The sequence below is a fragment of the Desmodus rotundus genome, chromosome 1 (genome assembly GCF_022682495.2).
Source record: "Desmodus rotundus isolate HL8 chromosome 1, HLdesRot8A.1, whole genome shotgun sequence".
Classification (NCBI taxonomy): domain Eukaryota; kingdom Metazoa; phylum Chordata; class Mammalia; order Chiroptera; family Phyllostomidae; genus Desmodus; species Desmodus rotundus.
Window position 1 is genome coordinate 173,760,087 of NC_071387.1, and position 22,228 is coordinate 173,782,314.

Consider the following 22,228-nt stretch of genomic DNA (forward strand, 5'->3'; position numbering starts at 1 on the left):
AATGTATAACAAGCACTTGATGGTGCCTGGCATGTAATAAGCAATAATAAATTGTTAATAATTATTGTTACTATTGAAAGGAAAAGGGCCCTCCAGATGGAGGGGGTAAAAATACAATGTACTTTTGTGATAGCTATTGACTGTCCTTCCAAAGGAGTTAAATTCCAGCTGGCAGTGAAACTTTTCCAAATGTTACAAAATCTTTAATACCTCTCTTATATAAGTACAAAATGAAAATGTCAAAGAAAAGCAAAGAAAGCAAAGACATAGAGTGCTTATCTTTACAGGTAAAGCAGAAAATGTGAGAGTAATTTGACACTGTCCCTAACGGTGATAAGCTGTAACAACCAAATGATGGCAGAAGAGAAATTAAATGATGCCGGTTGTCTGGCTATTTCAGGTCAGTTAAAGACCATGGCTTGGTGATCGTGCTGCATTCCAAATACCAGTGAAGCCTAGCAGTTGCTGCCTTGGTGGAAAAGCAGGATTGGAGGTTGGTAAAGTACAGTCCACAACTGCAATGGCTGAATTGCTTGCATCAAGGGGTGGTGACTAGGTGAACGGACGCAGGAAACTGCTACATGGACGGGTAAAACAATAATGATGAGTTAGTTCTTGGAAATAAATTAATCAGTAAAATTTCCACACATATAGAAGTTTCCTCCTATGAGACAGTGTCAGGGGAAGTAGGTGTAGCTTTGGGAAAGGAAAGAAGAAGAAGGAATGAGTTTGAATATGGAGGTCGCAATGAGGTAGAAATAGCGTCTGGAGTGCCAGAGGTTTGCTGACAGGAGGGACTGGCCTTAGATGGCAACCTGGGAGCAAGCAGCACTCAGTGTTTGAGAGCACAGCCTCTAGAGCCAGACTTCTTCGGTCTCAAGTCCTTCTTCTACTGCTTCTTAGATGAGTGTGACCTTGGTTACTTATGTTAGTACATCAGTTTCCTCCTCTTTAAGATGGGGAAAATGACATGTGAAAGTAGAAAAATAACATGTGTAAAACTCTTAGAACAGTGTTTGGTGCATGGCATATAATATACGTTAGTTGTTGTGATCATTATTAGAAATAAACAGGACTGTAATTCCTGATTGTTCTGGATAATACCTGTGCAGAGGTGGAAACTACATGAGATGTTTCAAATCACTCAAACCGAGTCTGACCTCCAGGAAACCAGCTTCTTTGGAAATAGAGCAGAGTAAAAGAAGCTCATGGGGACATAGGCTATGGGATTGTGCCCAAGTGTGGAGCTTGGCACCTTGTTTTAGGTGAAAGTAAATGTATTTTGCTGTCCTGGGCACCAACCCCCTGACAGGAAGAAGTTTGGTCTGAGGAGCAAAGCCTAAAATGAGATGTTTGGACAATCATAATTATGTCTCCAACTGAAGAACTGCTTTGATAAGAGAGGTGGGGCTGGGGAGAGAGAGAGAAACAGAAAGAGATCTTGTGAGTACCAAATAGGTATTATATTCCTTTGGTGTGCCTTCCTCTTTCAGCAACCGATTCACTGTGTCAAGACCAGAATATTATACAAAATGTACAGGACAGCCACATTACTGCCCTTACCCCAATTAGAAGGTTGGGAGAGACTTGTTTGCTTATACACATATTTCTTTTTAGACAATGAACAGAAGATAAACAGTTGGTAAATGTGTTTGCACCTTTAGCTTGATCTCCTGGACATGAGGGGCCACGGAAAACTTCCAGGAAGAAGTGAGGCTCCAACTCAAAACGGAAGGTTGAGTAAGCCAACCAGGGAGATGATGAGGCAGAACATATCTGGCAGGGGAAAGAGGAGAGTCTTCTTGACCACAAACATCCTACTTCGATACTGTCCCCTCAACATACACACACACTCCATCATTTCTTTCATGCTGCTTTTTTTTCCCCAGAGACACTGCCTCCTTAGTCAAATTCCCTTGGAATAGTACAGGCAGGCAACCTAGCTCTCTACTTTTGAAAAATGAACAACACAAATTGCCCAGAAAGTCTGCAGGGACCCCAAAAGGCTAGAGAGATAGGGAAGTCTTCCCTCGACTCCAAGGCCCCATTCAATGAGATACGCTGTGATGCTGATTGCACCATATTGCAAAGATTCTCTGTCTCTCTCTGGCCACAGGGCCCTGGACCACATGATGACAAGGACCACATCTCATTTACCAGTGCGTGCTCTGCACTTGGCATCATCCCTGGTACTTAGTGTATGCTTCACATAAGTGTTTGATGAAAGTACAAGTCTCCAGGAACCACTGTGATGTGATCCTTTCCTGAAAACTCGCCACGAATAGAAAAACTCCCATTTGAGTCACTCTCTTGCTTAAACTTCAGTGGCCTGCCTATTGCCTTCAGGATAAAGATGTTTAGCTTCTTCTCCTCTCTTCTTTCACACAAGCAGCATGTTCAGTCATACTTTACTCAACACCATTTCCAGGATGTACCTTGTTCCTATCAGTGAACACATATTTCTTTTATTGTTCTCTTGCTCAGAGAGAAGATTCATTCTTCAAGGTTCAGCTTACACTTATGTGAAGTTCTCTCAATTTTCCTTTCCTGCTCCTTTCCTTTCTCCAATCTCCCCTTCTACAAATTAATTTCTTCCACTCCTTTGTCTCATAAAGCTTTTTGGATATCATCACTATCACAGTTTTCGTATCGAATGGTACTTTTTCTTAATGTTTCTCTCCTTCATAAGACTAAGAACTCTTAGAAGGCAGAGAACATAATCTGTTCATTGCTGTAGCTTAGCGCAGTCTGACATACTGTAGTGGACACACACCAAGCTCCAACTTACATCCTTTTTGGCTGCCCCCTGAGTTTAGCTTCTCTAGGGCAGGGTGGAGAAGCCAGTGCAAGCTCCACTCACTTGTCAGCTGACAGCCTTTCACCTTGAACTCTGCCCTGCATTCCTCCATGACCTTGAACACTGGATGGAGGTGGAGAGTGGGGCTTCTTCAGCCTGTGGTCAGAGGACTGGCACCCTCAAATAATTCCTTCATCTGCCCATGCTTTAGGAACCAATTCCCAGAAACAGAGAGCCCCCGCCACTGACCACAGTATGTCCTCCACAATGAGCTTTTCTTTTTTCCCTTTCCTCCATTCCACTTCCTCATTTCTTTTCTTGGAATCCCCTTCCAAAGACACTACTTGTACCCAATTCTTTGTCCCAGATTCTGCTTTTGAGGACACTAAGCTAATACACACATATTAAATGTTTTAAAATACTTTTTGGAATGAAAGAAAAGTGGTGAATAAGCAAAAGAGATAACGAACGAAGGAATCGGTAGTATTATGTATTTGCCATCCGTAGATTAATATACTCTGTATTCTATTCGGTTACTTCCCGCTGACTCCAATGCAGAGAATGGGTGCCAGAAAGCCACAATCTATTCTATGGCTTTGCAGGAGGAGCCGGACTTCTAGGTGCTCCCCCTTTCTCTGCCTCACAGAGAAGCCACTGTGTGTTTCTAAGTGAACTTCCTGAGGCTCATATTTCCTAAACTTGAAGCAGTGTGTTTCTGAGAGGGATGTGAGAATCGAAGCCCCAGGGTATGACGAAATTAGCCTGCTGCCAACAATAGCAGATCACAGCTAGGATATTTTTCACAGCTTGATTAGAGGAGTCTGCACATAAGAAGGGCGGGATTATTACATCTGACTTCTAGGAGAGCAGCTGGGACCTTCATTCTCCTGCCTGCTCACCACAGAGGATCTGTCCTTGTTGATAGCAGGTGCCTTCTCTCTAACCCAGATCTGGCCTCCCCACCTGCATGCTTTCCCGATGCCACAGCCCTCAGCTCACTAGCTGCCTGCAGTTGCTGCCGAGCTTCTTTTCTCTCTGCTCTCCTACTTCTGCAAAGCATGACTCTGCTGTGGTCTTTGACATTAGCCTCCAGACTTAGATTTTCTTAATTCTATTTCCTCTCAAAAGTGGGAAAGGGCCCTCGGGCTTGTGTGAGAGTCAGGAAGAGGCATTTATACATTACAAAGAAGGGGCATTTTGTAAACTCCTACTTCCCATTGGCCTGTGGACCACCAGCATGAGAATCATCCAGGGTCACTGTGCAAATACGCAAGCCCCAGCTCTACTCCATCGGAGCCACTGGTAGTTGGGGCCTCAGAATTTGCATTTTAACAAACCCTTCAGGTGATTTTTACACTCGCTCAGGTTTGACAGCCACTTTAATTTGTTCTCTCTGCAATGTTCCAATCATGTTTTCTCTTTTCTCAATGAAAAGGTAAAATGGACTCACTGAAATGCCTATTTGTATACCCTTGGAATGGTACAGGCAGGCAACCTAGCTCTCTACTTTTGAAAAATGAACAACACAAATTGCCCAGAAAGTCTGCAGGGGCCCCAAAAGGGTACACTAAGACTTTGAGCCAAGCCAGAACCAAAGCAGATTTGTTATGCAGTTTTCCTCATTAAATACAAGGTCAAGGAGGTAATTCCTCATTTACTTTCTTGGTGGGCAACCATAAAGACTTCCTCATTTGTAACACATTCGGTTGTAGTTGGGGGGGGTTGGTTTCCCTCTAGCAGGAAAGAAACCCATCGGATCCACATATCAAGGGTGAAGCTCTGGGTTCTCTTTGAAGTCCCCTGTAAGTAGGAGGAACCACTAGCCTAACTCAGCAATTCTTATCCTTATTTACTCACTAGAATCGTCTGGAAAGCTTAAAATGCCAATGTCCAGGCCCTCCTCTCTATAATTCGTATTTAATTGGTTTTGGGTGGTACTGTCTATTTTAAAAGCTAGCTAAGGGAACTTCAAACTGAAGTAGAGAACTACTGTGTATTTATTAAAGGCCGGGGCTTGGGCATTGTTTTGTGTTCGAGGTAGGAATTTCTTTAGTGTAGAAGATGAGGATGAATATGTCATGTTGAGGGAACTGTAGGCAAGATGTGGAGGCACAGATGTGTGGGGAGGGCTAGAAGGTAAGCATATCCAAATTAATCAGGTTTCTTTCCCAGAAAGCCATGCATGTGGAGAGTCTTTTTCTCTCTCATCCATCATCTATTATTACCTGTTCTCTCTCATATACTTAGTCTCTCTCTCCCTGCCCTTTCTATCAATCATCTATCATTTGTTATCTATGCCGTATACTCAGCTTCTCATGAAAGGCCTTCACTAAGATAAAACTTTAGCTTTCATGAAGTGGAATTTGAAAAAGATATTTCTGAACTTGTGCAAAATGATAGGGAATATATAATTTACTAAATTACTTGATAATGAGCTCTGCAATACCTTTCTTCCATTGGGATAACACAAAAAAAGTCTTTAGATCCTGATGCAATTTAATGTTCAACCAGACAAAGAAGTTGTAGGATCCATGTTATTTTATTTGAGACTTTGACTACTAGAAAACTCAGCATTAATTTTAGTTCATTTTAATTTTAGTGCTCACACCAGCCTCCAGATAAAATTTTCTCTTTCCATATTCTTTGTATTATTTTCAACATTTCCTCATAATCTGTATTCTGTTTAACCTGTTAGCACCTTAACACAGTAATGCAATCAATTGATTTTTAGAAATAGACTAATAAAACATTGTTATCATCCACATTTCACCCTTACATCCACACCAAGGTTACAAGTGTCCCCATGACCTGGCCCTGGCCCCCTCCCTGACCTCATTCCCTGTCACTCTCCCTTTTGTGCACTCCATCCTACAGTTACCCAACATAGCAAGCTCCATCATTCTTGCTTTTCTTCTGCTTGGATTTGAATTTTCTCCACTAGAACAGTACATTCCAATGCTTTTAATATCATGCCACACACAGAAAATGGTAACATTTGCATAACAAACTGGAGTAAACAGAGAAGGTGATTGACTACTGGTCAGGGGCTTTGCTGCCCTGGGGCCCTGCCTGTTTGCCCAAAGGCCGAGAGGATCAATATGTTATTGCAGCACCCCACAGGTGAGATTTTGAGTGGTTGTATGCTTTATATTATTTGGGTCTCAAGTCAAATGTCACCTCCTCAGAGAAGCCTCACCTCTCCAATCCCATGAGAATAGATGCTTCCCGTCACTCCCAGTGTTACTCAATTTTATCTTCCTCATACCATTATCTCCTGAAATTATCTCATTCATTTATTTATTTGCTTACCTCTTTATAGTTTTTCTCTACTAATTTCTGTATACAGGCCTTGAATGCAGGAATACTTGTATGTCTTGTTCATCATTATATACCAAGAGCCTAGAAAAAATAGGAAGTACTCAATAAACACAGTGATGGAAAAAGTGGGTGGCTGAGCCAGGACAGTCCCCGTTCCCGCTGAGGCTTCCCCTGCTGTGGCTGGGGAACATGCATCAGTGAAGGAGCTAAGGCAAGGACTCTGTCTCTCCATCTTTGTGTTTTTAGTGAATGTCGTGCTGCCTGGCTCATAGCAGACAAAGCATAGCTTGCTTGTTATATAAATGAATAGAGAGGAAGCAAGGAACGAATAGCTTATTGAACAAAAACTTCAACTTCTTTGGTCTGTTTCAAGTTCTTTGGAAATTTTTAACTGGAGTTGGTTACAGTTTAGTATTAAACCTGGATAATCCTGTTACCGGTAACAGATGCAGGCAGGGTAACATGAGGCACCCATTGTGTGGTCTAGGGCAAATCACTCAACTATGAGGACCCTCAGTTTCCTTTTCTGCAAACTGATTAAGTTTGGGTTAGAAGAATTCTGCAGTCCCTCACCATTTTGAAATATCTGCTGTATTGACAGAAAGTCAAAAAGGGGATGTTGAGCAAGTTATCAAGCAGGTAATCCAGGTAGTAGCCAGGATTCTCCAAGGTGGACTAGAGGCTACTATTTAAAAACGGGATGACAAAGAATGATCCCGGCAGCCCTCAGGACATGTTTTCAGGGAGGCTGGGCTTCGACCTGGGACACCCATATTGCCCTTTCTCTCTGCCTGTCTACTGCTGAGCAGCACTTTCTCATTAGTTGGTGATCTTGAAAGAATGAGCAACAACAGTTGCTAAGGTCAGATAGCTGCATAAACATAGTAGTTATACAGAGTAGAGAATTCTAAGTTCTCACTGTCTCATGCATTTACAATATAAAACAAGCGGAGGCCTTTCTAGGCCTCCAGTTATTTATTTGAAAAATTGAACTGGCTTAGGCTACTGTGAAGATTAAGTAAAACAGTGTGTGGAAAGGGCCTCGCATAGTGTGAGAAACATAATAAACAATCATGCTGGCTACCACTGTTACTACATTATGTAAGTCATGAAGTAGAAGCCAAAATATTTAATCCCAAATATTGGCATTTGATTCCATTTCTTGCTACGGAAGCCAGAGCAGTTGACTACGAAGTCCAGAGGAAGAGATCCAGAACTGCATATGATGATAGTCATCTTCTCCAATCAAAACGCCTAAGTACATTAACAAGCCTGGCTGTGTTTCCCAAACAATTTGCAAAAGCTGCAAAATCCAAAACTTAAACCAAAACAAAGAAATATGCAGTCTAGAGGCAAATTTCAATTTTAGATTTCTTATAGAAAATGGTTGATATTATTGTGCTTAACATTAAAATTACATCGGCACTGCATTTTGTGACAATAAGACATTATGACCCACTCTTCTCCTCTCCTCTCCTGTGGAGTAGATATTTTGAACATTTCCATCTTTGGAGAATAATGTATTGTTTGTTTTTGTTTTATATCTCATTAAGTGATAGGCCCTGGGTAAATGACTTTCCATTCACATTAAAATTATTGAAAGGCATAGCCCATACTTAAAAATGCTATCAATTTATTTTTAATTTTTAGCGTGGAATTGGAAGCTAAGAGTAATTTTAGGAGACACGTATCATATCATTCACTTTTAAATGAATAGACGCTGCTGCTGATGAACTCTAAATAACTTTCCGAAGTGTCAGCTCTTGGATAACCAAATAGGAAACTACCTTCGATAAAACATTAATAGCATTTTTTGGCTCATTTTAGTTTAAGGAAGCCCTTTCCGGTATAATTTTTAGTGATTGATTATAAGGTCAAATATTATAACTTAGTATAAGTTCCTACATTTATTTTACATTAAATTAATGCATGTATAATAGTCTTATAAAATATAAAACAAAAATTCTAGTTGCTATTTATGAACATAAATGGACACTTCTTTTCTTTTTGAAGAACAAATATGTTTTATATAAATGGAAAAGATGAAGAAAGCCCATCATAGAAAATATTTGAGAAACTTCAAATCTTAATTTTTAAATGAGCATTTTATTTTACCAATATTTATTGAACATATCATGTAATGACCACTGCTAAGTTCTTTAGTTATATTTTTCTTACTTAATCCTGGTGCAACCTAGGTAAAAAATTTTCTATCCCCTGCTTCTGGTAAGTCTTGCAGACTCTATTCAAAACATTTCCCCATGCAAAGCACCAAAGAATGATGTACAAGTTACAACTAATAGGCAGAACTGAGCTCTTGAGAAACTAGTAAAAATTTTTCAATATTCCAAAATGAGAGGAACAAAACCTGGAGTAATAAGCCAGCACCAAAGTTATAGGTACTCGGAAACATTGCTGATCAAAGTTACCAAAATCCTGAAATTTTAACATCTCTTCAATAAACCAGAACAAATCCTAAGGTGTATACAAGGTGGGGCAGAAATAGGGCGGTGGTGTGGAGACAACCAGAGAATGCTAGAACTCTCAAAGAGCTTCGGTGGAAATGATGTGTTTCTCTGGCTTAAATTCTATATGGGAAATAAAGCCTCCTCTGATAATACCTAGCCATAAAAGATGCCCTCACACAGATTAGTAGCATACTATTATATGTAATAGAAAGAAAAAACAAATCTTTCTTGGAGGAACCAAGATTCTCAGGATTTCCCATAAACAGAGATTGGTCAAATATAAACTCCCAATATAAAATCATCAAACACAACAGTAACCAAGCTTCCATAAGTGAACTCAGCAGAAAAGAGAACTACACACTCAGGGACACAAACAATGGAATAATTAGAGACAGAATATAAACATTCTTAATATTTAACAGAAGATATAAAATTATAAACATGAGCAAGAAGCAAAGGTCTATTAAAATAACTTGGTACATTTGAAAAATAAAACAAATAAAACTTCTAAAAGTAAAATATATAGTGGAAATTGAAGCATTAAGGATCAGTTAAATGGTAGATTAAACACAACTGAAGGGATGATTCTTAGACTGGAAGAGAGATATAAAAATATTAACCAGAATGCAGCACAGGAGAAAAACTGAAAATGTGACAGAAATTAAGAGACATGGAAGCTAGGAGAAGTTCTCCTCTTGGTATATTTAGAATTTCAAAAGGAGAGAATAAAATGAATAAAGGAAAGGTAGTATTTGTTGAATTAATGTTGAATGAATGAAATCAGAAATTGCCAGAATTAATGGAAGTTATGAATCCTCAGTTTTAAGAGGCAAAATAAATTCCAGAAAAACAAACAAACAAAATCCACATCTATGCACACTGTAATAAAAGTGCAGAACAAAATAAAAACTGAATGTCTTAAATGCAGCTGGAGAGAAAAGGAAGATTGCTTACATAAAAACGACAACCAATGGCAGCATTCTCATTAATAGCAATAATGCAAGGCAAAATATTTTCAAATAATACCTTTCAGTTCTGAGAAGCATGAAGCTGTCAACCAAGAATTGTGTACTTAGATAAATGAAGGTGAAATAAAAACATTTCAGTCAAGGGAAAAAAACTAGGAGAGCTTACTGCTAATAAGCCTTCATAAAAGAAATATTTAAAGGATATTCTTAAAGCTGAAGAAAAATAATCCCAGAGGAAATATCTGAGATGCAGAAAGGATTGATGATCACATAAATTAGTGAACACATGAGCAAATATAAGCAAACGTTGGCTGTCTGGTTAAAAAAATAAAAATTGAAATCATAATAAAACTAATTATTTTATAATAATACCTTGAATTAGGATAAACTGAATTAAAGTATTTAAAGGTACATGTATGGTATGAGAGATAGTGAAAATCATAAATGATCTCTGTGCTTTAAGTTGTTTATTCATGTTAAAGTTTTAAGAAAAATCATGATTAGAATATAGAGTTCTAATACAATAGAAGAAGAAAATTAGTTTTGAAACTTAACCAGCAGAATAGAAGCCTAGTGGGTATAAGAGAAGCAAAGAAGAGGCAAAATAAATATAAAAATATAAGTTAATGTGACTGAAAAGTTCCAATATAGGAAAAGTCACAGTAAAATTAAGACTAAACTCACTTGCTGAAAACTAAGATTTTAAGATTTGGAAAGAAAACAACTCTAATATTTTTACAAGGGACTCACTGAAAACTTGAAAACACAGAAAAGATGAAAGTTAATATATGGAATGAGATATATTAAGCAAATATAAAAAAGGACTGGAATAGACAAAATAGACTTAGGATAACAGCAGGTATAGACTTAGGGGTAAAGAGGGTAACTATTTCCATCCGCAGGAAGATGTACTAATTGTAATAATGTGTGTACTAATAAATAAGACGGATACTGACAGAACTACAAGTAGGAGTTGACAAATTTGCTATCACTGTGAGAGGTTATCCTATCCTACCTTATCCTACCCTACATCCTTACTAATATCTGTCCTATCCTATCCTATATACATCCTTACTAATATCTGTCCTATCCTATCCTACATCCTTACTAATATCTGTCCTATCCTATCCTACATCCTTACTAATAAGCAACTTCAATGCTTATCAAAAGTTGATATATCAAGCAGACAAAAATTAGTAAGAATATAGAGACTTTAAACAATACAATTAGCAAGCTGGATCAAACAGATATGAATAGAACCATGTATGTATGTTGTGATTAGATGATAAATCTTCTCAATTATACATGCAACATTTATAATAATTCATCATGTACTAGACAATAATATGAATCTTAAATTTTAAAAGAATCAGTGTATTTTACTCCACATTCTCTCACAACAATGAAATTAAGTTACAAACCAATAACAAAAGATAACTAAGAACAGCTTCATTTCATTGGCATTTAAAAAAAGGCTTCCATTCTTTTAATGAATGATGATGACAGTATATGTCAAAATTTGGTGGATATAAAACTAAAGTGCAACTTCAAAGGAAATTTATATTTCTAAATTTCTGTGTTCAATAAGAAGGAAAGTCTCAAATTTAATGAGCTAATGGCAAAACAAGTTTAAAAAGTTCCCTAAGAAGAAGAGACAATATAATAAAGATAACAGAAATTAAGCAAATATACAACAATCAATGAAAAGCATCAACTAAAGTAAAGAAAGAAAGTAAACCTTCTATAATACTAACAAAACAGAATAACTTTGAGATTGATCAAGAATAGAAGGGAAAGACTCACACAAAACAATATGAAAGATCAAAACAGGACACTCACTGCATTATAGGAAAGATCATTAATTTAAACAACTTAGTACAAATAAAAAAAACTTTTAAAGAAACTATAACTCAACATTGATTTTAGAAATAATTAGAAAGTCTGAATATAATCACTAAAGTAATTACATTGAGTTAAACACATACCCATCAAGAAAAACCAATCCCAAATGTTTTACAAACAAGTTGTTCAAAATAGTCAAAGAACAGATAATTGAGGTCTCATAAAAACTCTTTCAGAGAATAATAAAATGAAGGAACACATCATACTTCATTTTCATGCCATTAGTATAACTTTTGTTACTTATGTCAGAGTATGAGTAAGTGAGAGTATACTCACTTCATTCATGATATTGGAGAGAATACTTCTAATGCTATACCACATAGTACACTTCTGAAAGGTATGCTTAATCAGTGTGTAGAAGTTCTACTTCCAGTCTATTCTTAGACTTACATTACCAATAGTTCATTTTAGGTATTACCTTAAAGTCGATGAGTGAGATTTGTCTTTCCTTTCTTGTCCTGTGAATCAGCATTATTGTGTCAACTAGAATTTGGTAGAAATGCAGAGTCTTGAGCCCCACCCCAGACCTAAAATGTCAAAATCTGCATTTTAATCAAGATCCCCATGTCACTTGTCAGAAAAACACTCATCTAGTTTACTCTAAGTTACATGGATAAAAACTTGATACACACATTAATATTTATAGTAGTAGTATTTATAAAAGCAAATGTTTGGAAAACACAAGCATTCTCTAACAAAGAGTGCATAAACAACTTGTGGCATTATTCAGACAATTTACATCTACACAACAGTCAAAATAATGAACTAGAGGTGTTTGTACCAATACAGATGAATTTTACAAACACAATGTTGAACAAAAAATTAAGTTGTGGAAGAATAAATAGAGAGTGATACCATCTCAATATTAGTAACACATACACATGGTATAAAAATATAAAGTCATTCATGGGAATGATAAACATCACATTTAAGAATAAACAGGTGTTTCGATGGAATTATACTATTCTTGTTCTTAGGTTTTCTTAATCATATAGCTATTTATTGTATTCTCCACACCATATTATTCTTGACATAAATTTTGGTGGTTTGTATATACTGCATAATGAAATAGAAAAACTAAGAAAAAAAATTAATGCCAGTGCATGGCAGAGTAGCCATTTGAATGCAGAACTGTGGCCATCAGCCTTACTCCCCACTAACACATTACTGCTTCAATAAACCTAATGGCACAGTAATAGACTGGTATTTTGTAATCACAATTGTTGTTTTATATAAGCAGTATATTTTAAAATAAGACTAAAATAATACTTTGAGTATTGCAACAAAAATATTATTTTCAAGATCTTATAAAAGTGTAGGCATTTCCATTCAGCTATTATTAGATTTAATATAGTAATTAAATTTTGTTTCAAGTAATTAATATGACTAAATTTAATTGCCAACTATACTTAGGTTAACAGCAAATAGTAAGCTAACATTTCAAACATTTCCCTCATCTCCACTAAGGTCTTATCCATTCAGACGTGAGCCATATTGTCAGAAACATATTGTCAGAAAGGGCAGTGCAGAGGAACTGAGATTGAGACAGTATATTTCTTAACACTATATCACCACAATCTGATAATCGCCTACAATAGAAATACTACCTTTTGGTTTTTACTGTACTTTTGAACATTTTATTGGGATGTATAAATTTCAATTATTTATTTTATGCTTTTGAACAAATGGGTAAGCTCCCTCCCAGAAAAAGGGCAGACTACTATTCAATACCGATTATTGAACTTTTGCTGACACGTTCTTCATTCCCCCCTCAATTTTTGTTTCAACTCAAGAAGTTCTAGTTTTGATCTCCGATATATATAAAGAACTCACATGACTCCACTCCAGGAAGACAAATAACCCAGTTAAAAAATGGGCAAAGGACTTGAACAGACACTTCTCCAAAGAAGACATACAGAGGGCCCAGAGACATATGAAAGGATGCTCAGCATCACTAGCCATCAGAGAGATGCAAATTAAAACCATAGTGAGACACCACTTCATACCAGTCAGAATGGCCATCACAAACAAATCAACAAACAACAAGTGCTGGCAAGGTTGTGGAGGAAAGGGGATCCTAGAGTACTGATGGTGGGAATGCAGACTGGTGCAGCCACTGTGGAAAACAGTATGGAATTTCCTCAGAAAACTAAAAATGGAACTGCCTATTGATCCAGCAATACCACTGCTGGGATTATATTCTAAGAGCCCTGAAACACCAATTCAAAAGAACCTATGCACCCCAATGTTCATAGCAGCACAATTTACAATGACCAAGTGCTGGAAGCAACCTAAGTGCCCATCAATAAATGAGTGGATCAAGAAACTGTGGTACATTTATACAACAGATTACTATGCAGCAGAAAGAAAGAAGGAGCTCCTACCTTTCATGACAGCATGGATGGAACTGGAGAGCATTATGCTAAGTGAAATAAGCCAGGTGGTGAAAGACAAATACCACATGATCTCACCTATAAGTGGAACCTAATCAACAAAACAAAGCAAAAAAATAGAACCAGAAACATTGAAATAAAGAACAAACTGACACTAACCAGAGAGGAGGGGGGAGAGAGATAATGGGGAAAATAGGGGAAGGTCCATCAAGGAGCATGTATAAAGGACACATGGACAAAGCCAAAGGGAGTAGGTTTGAGGGCAAGAGGTGGGGATGGGTGGGGCGGAGGGCTGTGGTGGGGTGAAAATGGAGACAACTGTACTTGAACACAATCAAAAATAAATAAATAAAATTTTAAAAATACAAATAATAAAAATAATTTTAAAAAAGAAGTTCTAGTTTGGTTCTGGGAGGAGGTGAGTATAACATTCACCTAGTCCACTGCATAAATCCTATATAATTTTATTAACCAATGTCACCCCCAAAATTCACTAAAAACTTTTTATGAAGAAGTTCCAGAATGCAGAGGTCATGTCTTTTCTTCACTCGTTTTGTACTCAGCTCTTCCTAGAGCTGAAGGCTTTCCAAATACTGGGTTGGCCAAAAAGTTCCTTAGGTTTTTTCCATAAGATGATGGCTCTAGTAGTGCTTATTTGTCTTTAACTTCATCTGAAATAATTTTGTTAGATTGTATTGTGACAGCTGTCATATCAGCATGCATTTAAAGAAAAACATCAAAATTGGTGATTTTTTGTAGCCATTTTAATATTGAAGAGGGAAGAAAATACAGGACATTTTTGGTATATTATGCTTTATTATTTCAAGAAAGGTAAAATGTAACCTAAACTCAAAAATTAAAAAAAGATTTGTGCAGTGTATGGAGAAGGTGCTGTGACTGATCAAAGGAACGTATAAAAGTGGTTTGCAAAGTTTCATGCAGGAGATTTCTCAACTGACGATGCTCCATGGTTGGGGAGATGAGTTGAAGTTGATAGCAATCAAATTGAGAACAACCAACATTATACCATGCAGGAGATAGCTGATATATTCAAAATATCCAAATCAGTAAAGTCATTGGTGAAAATGAAAAATGTGTCTTTTATTTCACAGAAAAAACTAAATGGACTTTTTGTCCAACCCAATACTTTAAGGAACAGGGAGAATGTCACATTCATGTACAAATTGTTTTCATAATAAATCCCTGCCTGAAAAGGCTTTTCTTTTCAGGCCCTTGTTCTTTCACTAAGCCCTCATAATTCTTTTTCCACCATAATTTTCTTAGAAATTATCACTAGAGAATATTTTTACTTAGCATCAATATTATTGTTATTATTGTTTAACTTTTATTGGATGTTTACTATGGGCCAGTAGTGTATTAAATCATCTAATGTCCACAAGTCTATTATTATATCCCTTCTACTACTGGGAAAACAAAGGGGTTAAATATTATGACTTGCCCAAGGTCTCACACCTAGTAAATATGTGTTATATTGCTTTCACTTTCTACATGCTGTGTTTCTTTTCTTTTTAAAAAGATTTTATTTATTTATTTTTAGAGAGAGGGGAAGGGAAGGAGAAAGAGAGGGAGAGAAATATCAGTCTGTGGTTGCCTCTCACACGCCCTCTACCTGAGACCCTTTGACTTGCAGCTCGCACTCAATCCACTGAGCTACACCAGCCAGGGCCCTGCTGTGTTTTTAATGCATGTGTTAAATGAACGAAGCTAACATTACAGTTCTCAGGAGCAGAGACTGAGGCTTCCACTGTTTGTGTTTTCCCACTGAAAACCCAGTTCTGAGCCTATGAGAAGTGCCTGACAGTGTAAAAATAGCAGTGAAGGAATGATATCATCAGAGGAAAGTGGACAGAGAAGATTAAACACTCAAAAATGGTATGTCCTGGGTTTTTTTTAAAGATTTTTATTTATTTATTTTTACAGAGGGGAAGGGAGGGAGGAAGAGGGAGAGAAACATCAATGTGTGGTTGCCTCTGGAGCCTACTGGGGACCTGTGCCCTGATTGGGAATCGAACCCTTTGGTTCTCAGTCCAGTGTTCAATCCACTGAACCACACCAGCAAGGGCAAGGTATGTCCAGTTTTAAAGGAGAATTTATTCTCTGATATTTTGGCTGCATTTCTTATAAATGACCAGTTAATTCTCACGAATAATTAGAAGACTGAATTTCCTAAATTATCTGAGCAAACGTTTTTCTTTAAAGTTTCTTTTCCTGGTGAATTCCAATAAAAATTTACCATGCAGATAAGACTGTAAATGCCCTATTGCTCTAGTATTTGCGAATCGGAGAGAATTAAATTCAGTATAGTATTTTTAGTTTAAAAAATAATCTATCTTATTCCAATTACTTGGAAAAAAGTAAAAACTTTTTAAATAGGAGCTTTTAAATCACTTTTGTAATCTCCTAAGTAAAATTTCAACTCTTGACTATATAGGTTACTGACTCATTAATTAAAAAAATCAGTGACAATTTGGGGATTATGGGTAAACATATCAATTATTGAGAAGGCTCAGTAATGATAGACCATTCAGCAAAACTTCAGCCTAATATCTTTTTATTATACGTCCCTGGTCAAAGAACTACACTGAAATGCTGGGCTTATATCAAATTTCTTGTAAGAACATTTAAAATCTTTATGTCCCATAAACTACTTTAGAAAAATTTCATATGATGCCTGGTATATCATACCCTAGATCAATTAGTGACAAATTCATACTTGCATCTAGTAAATTCAAACAAGAAATAAAAGTAGAATGACTGGGAGCTTTGTTTTCAAATGATAACAAGATGATTTTTGTTATCATTTCAAAGTGATTTGTTTTCAAATCAATAATATCTGCTTTAATGCTAGCTTTTCTTTAGGCTAATGTCAGAGGCTTTAAAGAACCAGAACCTAACACTTTATCCATTGTTCGTGTGTCTTTCTTTATCTTTAAGGGTTGAATATAGGAGACTTGGCACAGTGTGAACATGAAGAAATGCAACACTCTGCTTCTAATATATATCACAGTATCAGCCAATAAAAGTTACACATAGTTATTTATTAGTCACGGGAGGAGGTGGGAGCATAGTCAGCGCTGCATACCCTTTTATATTTCTGCTTCCTTCCTAGTGTTCATGAGAATCCTAAAACACTTGTAAATTTTAAGAAATGAAATGTTTGAAATTTTATGTACATTATTTTGAAGTAAAACATGAACTACTTGAGAATTTTTCAACTTGAATAAAATTCTGCATCACAGAATATTAAAGCAGAACAGAAAATGCCAGACCCCATGAATATTAAATTCAGATCTATAGCATTTTAGCTTCCTTGAAAAAAAATTAATTTTCAGTTATTAAACCATTTTGGATCCAATAGAAAAATGTGTAATCGCTGACTGACATATATGTATTTATATATGCTAAATTTGATACAATTCCTATTCAAGTATGTCTCTGTATATATATTTACTATTTAAGTATGCACATGTATATATACAGATATGTATATATTTACTTTTTAAAATTTAAAGTTATTTTACTCTTTGTTTATAATTATCAACTATATTTCCAAAGTTTTATCTTTGGAGAATCCAAATTTCAATTATTTTTCTCTTATAATTTTTGGAGCTGCAACTGTCTATTAACAAAGCTATTTAGTTCTGTATATGTTGGGAAATTTTAAAAGAAGGAATGAGAACTTTCACAAATTTTTTAAAGACTTACTCAGTGTTTGTAGCCAGAACCACCATGTATGCTTATCTCCATTTTTTTCAGTGCCATGAATCATTACAAATGTCAGGTTCATTACTGCGACATGCTGAAGTGATTAAGTGGGAACTGCGCCCAGAACTGTACTGTAAATCAATCCACTTCCAAACACATTGTTTTGTACTGCATGCCTCAGCCCAAGTACATTTTATTTGATGCTTTGGTAGTTGCTCTTTTGTTTGGTGTTGAAGAATTCAGAGCTATGAAATTCAGAGCTCAAATTTGAGCACAGTATTAAGACTGTTGCTATCTGGAGTGAATCTGAGCATGTTACCCAGAATCTTCTGCTTTGGGGATTGCATTCTGCACGTTTCCTTTACTTCAGTCGCGCCATCAGAATGTATCAGTGAATTTGTTATATATCTATTCTAGGGCTTAGGAATCTCATTCTTTACCCATGTTCAAATGGGATTCAATTTGGTTACCTTGGAAAAGGAAACAGCTTAGAGCCAACCAATAGCAACCTCTTTATTTTCTACATGAAGTCATCCTCATTTGGAAAATCCCATACTGTTTCCCCCCACCCCCACCTTGGAGAATTCGTGCAAATGTCTGAGTTTCAAAATGCAGCCTTTGTCAGCACAAAACAAAGGCAGATGAAGGTGTGAAATTGTTTGCCTAACTCTATTAAAACCACATTCCTAGAGAGAACTTGTGAATGACAGATGCTGCAGGCTTTCAAAAAGAGCCTGAAAATATAAGCTTGGTACATACACGATTAAGAGCAAAACAGGACATGAAAATAAATTTTTGAAGGAAACAGGAGAAAAATACATAATTCAATGTTATTTTTCTTTTAATAACCATCTTTTTTCTTTTTTAGAATAATTTTTATTCCTTGATTTTTAGAGAGATATTGATTTGTTTTTCCACATATTTATGCATTCATTGGTTGCTTCTTGTATGTGCCCTCACCAGGGATCGAACTTCAACTTTGGCATATTGAGCCAAAGCTCCAACCAAAGCTCTAATCAACTGAGCCACCCAGCCAGAGCCCTCTTTTTAACTTTCTTAAATTATGGGATTTCCTAATATCTGCTTGGTTTTTGCAAGACAAGGGTTCCTAGATGGCGCTCTAAAGCATTTGCCGGAAGGTGGCGGCATAATCCTTTATTGCCTAGAACTGTCCCAGGTGCTGAACCCAATTTCAGAGTTTAAGAGAAACTCAGGGGGCAGCGTGACCAGGGATTCCACCAAGTTCTCTCTTAGAGATTTGCAAGCTCTGGTAAGAAAAGCAAAAAGCCATATAAAATTCTAGACCTCATTTACAACACATTAGCCCCCCCCAAAAAAATCCCTTCCCTAAGTCCACTCACCACAAAGCTGTGGGAGATGGAAATGTTCACTGAATTTAAAAGGGAAACGGTGATGGAAAGGCGTGTTTGTAGAATATGTACCGAATTGAGTGTTTTCATTTGGAGATGCTGCTATTTACCAGTCTTTTTACAAGTCCTTTCTAATCCTTTCTCTCCCAATTTTCCAAAGTCAAAAAAAGTCACATTCAACATCCTTCCCGAGAGACTTAAATGTAAAATGATGAACGGAGAAGGGGGTGGTTTTTAAAAAGCTAAGACACTCCGTTTTCTTTCTATCAATTTACGATAATTTACAGACTGACCCAGGGCTGCCCACCTCCCTATTCAGACTCCAAGTGCCTCCTTTGCTTATTTCCTATTGAATTTGACAGAAATATAAAGCAATGGGTAGTTAGAATTTTTCCCTCGAGTTTGGCTGGGTGGAAGGCAAAGGCATTTGTTGCAATGTTGGTCTGATCGGGAGATCGTGCGTATGTAAGCAGTTCTAAGTATGTGGACAAAAGGGGCTTGAACGCTACGACGCTGAGCTAGAGGCAGAGGAGGGTGGGGACCCAGGGGAGAGAGACATTCAGTATTGAGGAAGTGTTAGGAGGGCAGGGTTAGCGTGGGAGGGAGGGAGACTAGCTGTCTGAGCGACACAGAGGAATAAAGAAAGGGTGTGAGAAGGGAGAGGGAGACTGAAAGGGAAGGCTAGTGGGGAGAAGGGAAGTGGAAGGAGGAGGCTTAAGAGAAGGAAAAGAGAGAGAAGAGAGTGGGAGAGACGGATGGAGAAAAGCAGGGAGAGGAGGGTCCCAGAATGATCATGGAGGATGGAGTTTCAATATTCCAGATACTTTTAGGATCGCAGACTCTTTGCTAGTAAGGAGACTCCGGTTCCGGCAGCCAGTTGGGCAGCGACAAGGAAAAATGAACAGCGAGAGACAGACGTTCCAGCCATCTCTCTGTTACCCAGAGATCCTGGAGCTGTTCTCCGGCCAACTCGTTTCTCAGCTAGAGTTCCTGAATGCGCTGGACCAAGGGAGCCCACGGAGCACCTAGAAGCTGCTCCTCGGAGTTGCCTTCGCCTGAGCAGTAAGAACTTCCTGCTTGAGTCCCTGCATCCCCTCCCGCTGAAACTCCCTGGAGAGAGGGTCGGCAGACCTCAGGGGGAGGGGCGAGGGGATCTTTGTGCAGCTCTTTCTCCCCTCCCCCTCCCCTGCCCAGCGCGCAGGCATGGATGTGCTTAGCCCCGTGCAGGGCAACAACACCACGTCCTCCGAAGGTCCCTTCGGGCCAAACGGCAACGCTACTGGCAACTCCGACGTGACCTTTGGCTATCAAGTGGTCACCTCTCTGCTGCTGGGCACGCTTATCTTATGCGCTGTGCTGGGCAATGCGTGCGTGGTGGCCGCCATTGCCCTGGAGCGCTCCCTGCAGAATGTGGCTAACTATCTCATCGGCTCGCTGGCGGTCACAGACCTTATGGTGTCGGTGCTGGTGCTGCCCATGGCCGCATTGTACCAGGTGCTCAACAAGTGGACGCTGGGACAGGTCACCTGTGACCTGTTCATTGCCCTCGACGTGTTGTGCTGCACCTCGTCCATCCTGCACCTGTGTGCCATCGCGCTGGACAGGTACTGGGCCATCACAGACCCCATCGACTACGTGAACAAGAGGACACCCCGGCGCGCCGCTGCGCTCATCTCACTCACTTGGCTCATTGGCTTCCTCATCTCCATCCCACCCATGCTAGGCTGGCGGACCCCGGAAGACCGCTCAGACCCCGACGCATGCACCATCAGCAAGGACCATGGCTACACTATCTACTCCACCTTTGGCGCTTTCTACATCCCGCTGCTTCTCATGCTAGTTCTCTACGGGCGCATCTTCCGAGCCGCGCGCTTCCGCATCCGAAAGACAGTCAAGAGGGTGGAGAAGAAGAGAGCGGACGCTCCCCTTGGGGCGTCACTGGCCCCTCAGCCCAAGAAGAGCGTAAATGGAGAGCCCGAGAGCAGAGAATGGAGGCAGTGCTTGGGCAATAGGGCAGGGGGTATTCAGTGCACCAATGGAGCGGTGAGACGGGGTGACGACGGCACAGCCCTGGAGGTGATCGAAGTGCACCGGATGGGCAACTCCAAAGAGCACCTGCCGCTGCCCAGCGAGGTGGGTGCTGTCACATGTGCCCCGGCCTCCTTCGAGAAGAAAAATGAGCGCAACGCTGAGGCCAAGCGCAAAATGGCCCTGGCTCGCGAGAGGAAGACAGTGAAGACTCTGGGCATCATTATGGGCACCTTCATCCTCTGCTGGCTGCCTTTCTTCATCGTGGCCCTGGTCCTGCCCTTCTGCGAGAACAGCTGCCACATGCCCACCCTGCTGGGCGCCATAATCAACTGGCTGGGCTACTCCAACTCTCTGCTCAACCCTGTCATTTACGCCTACTTCAACAAGGACTTCCAAACTGCCTTTAAGAAAATCATCAAGTGCAAGTTCTGCCGCCAATGATGGTGGAGAAGCAGTCTGGGAACCGCCCGCCTCACCCACCTAGCCTCCCGCGGCCCTCTGGAATCAACCTATATGATACCTTGCTACTTTGACTCCGACTTTCTCAGCTGCTCTAGCCGCAGCTTCCAGACTTCTTTTCCTCTTTGCTCGGAGGGAGGGCGCTCTATGCCAAGAGGCGGGCACCAGCGGCAGAGCAGGGGACACGGGAAATTTCCCGGGTCCCTAAGACGCGACCTTGGCTCTGACTTTGGCTTCAGAATTAGTTTTGTCCCAACAATTGCCTCCTCCCTTTTATGCTCCCTAAATTTTCGCGGCGGAAGTGTAAGGCTCAGCCGTACAGGTCAAAACAGCCACACAGAAAAATAAACTGTACGCTCTGCCGCCGTGCCCACTAACGGCTCCCACCTGCTCGCTCCACTGCTAGAATTTGGATTTAAAATTCAGGACTTTGCTCCGTTCCAACCCCTGCCCCCATTCCCGGCTCTCTTGTCCTGAAATCGTTCACTTTCTTTTTCGGTGCCATCCTTTCTTTCCTTTCCCAGTTTCCCTTTAAGCACTCACGAGTCCCTGCTCGGGAAAGGCGGGTCTGCTTTTCCCCGCGGCTGTGATGTCCCCGGCAATCCCCACCTTGACCTCCCGAGCACGGCCCATGCGTTATTTTCTTGGATTCAAAACAAGTGGCCAGAAGCTGTGTCTTAGAGTGGACTTGTACGTACCAGGCTCGGCCAGCGGGAGAGTGCGGAACGATTATCCGCTCTAGTTTGGCGTCACCAAAGAAATTGACATTCATTGGGCTGGGGGAGTGGATTTCTGT

General features: G+C 39.3%; 1 protein-coding gene across 1 annotated transcript; it reads left to right on the top strand.

Moving 5' to 3' along the window:
• Positions 1-19,742: 19,742 nt before the first annotated feature.
• HTR1A (5-hydroxytryptamine receptor 1A) lies at positions 19,743-21,422 on the top strand. Its single transcript, XM_024578578.2, has one exon. It carries the CDS (start codon positions 20,146-20,148, stop codon positions 21,412-21,414), a length of 1,269 nt encoding a protein of 422 aa, XP_024434346.2. The 5' UTR covers positions 19,743-20,145; the 3' UTR covers positions 21,415-21,422.
• Positions 21,423-22,228: the final 806 nt, after the last annotated feature.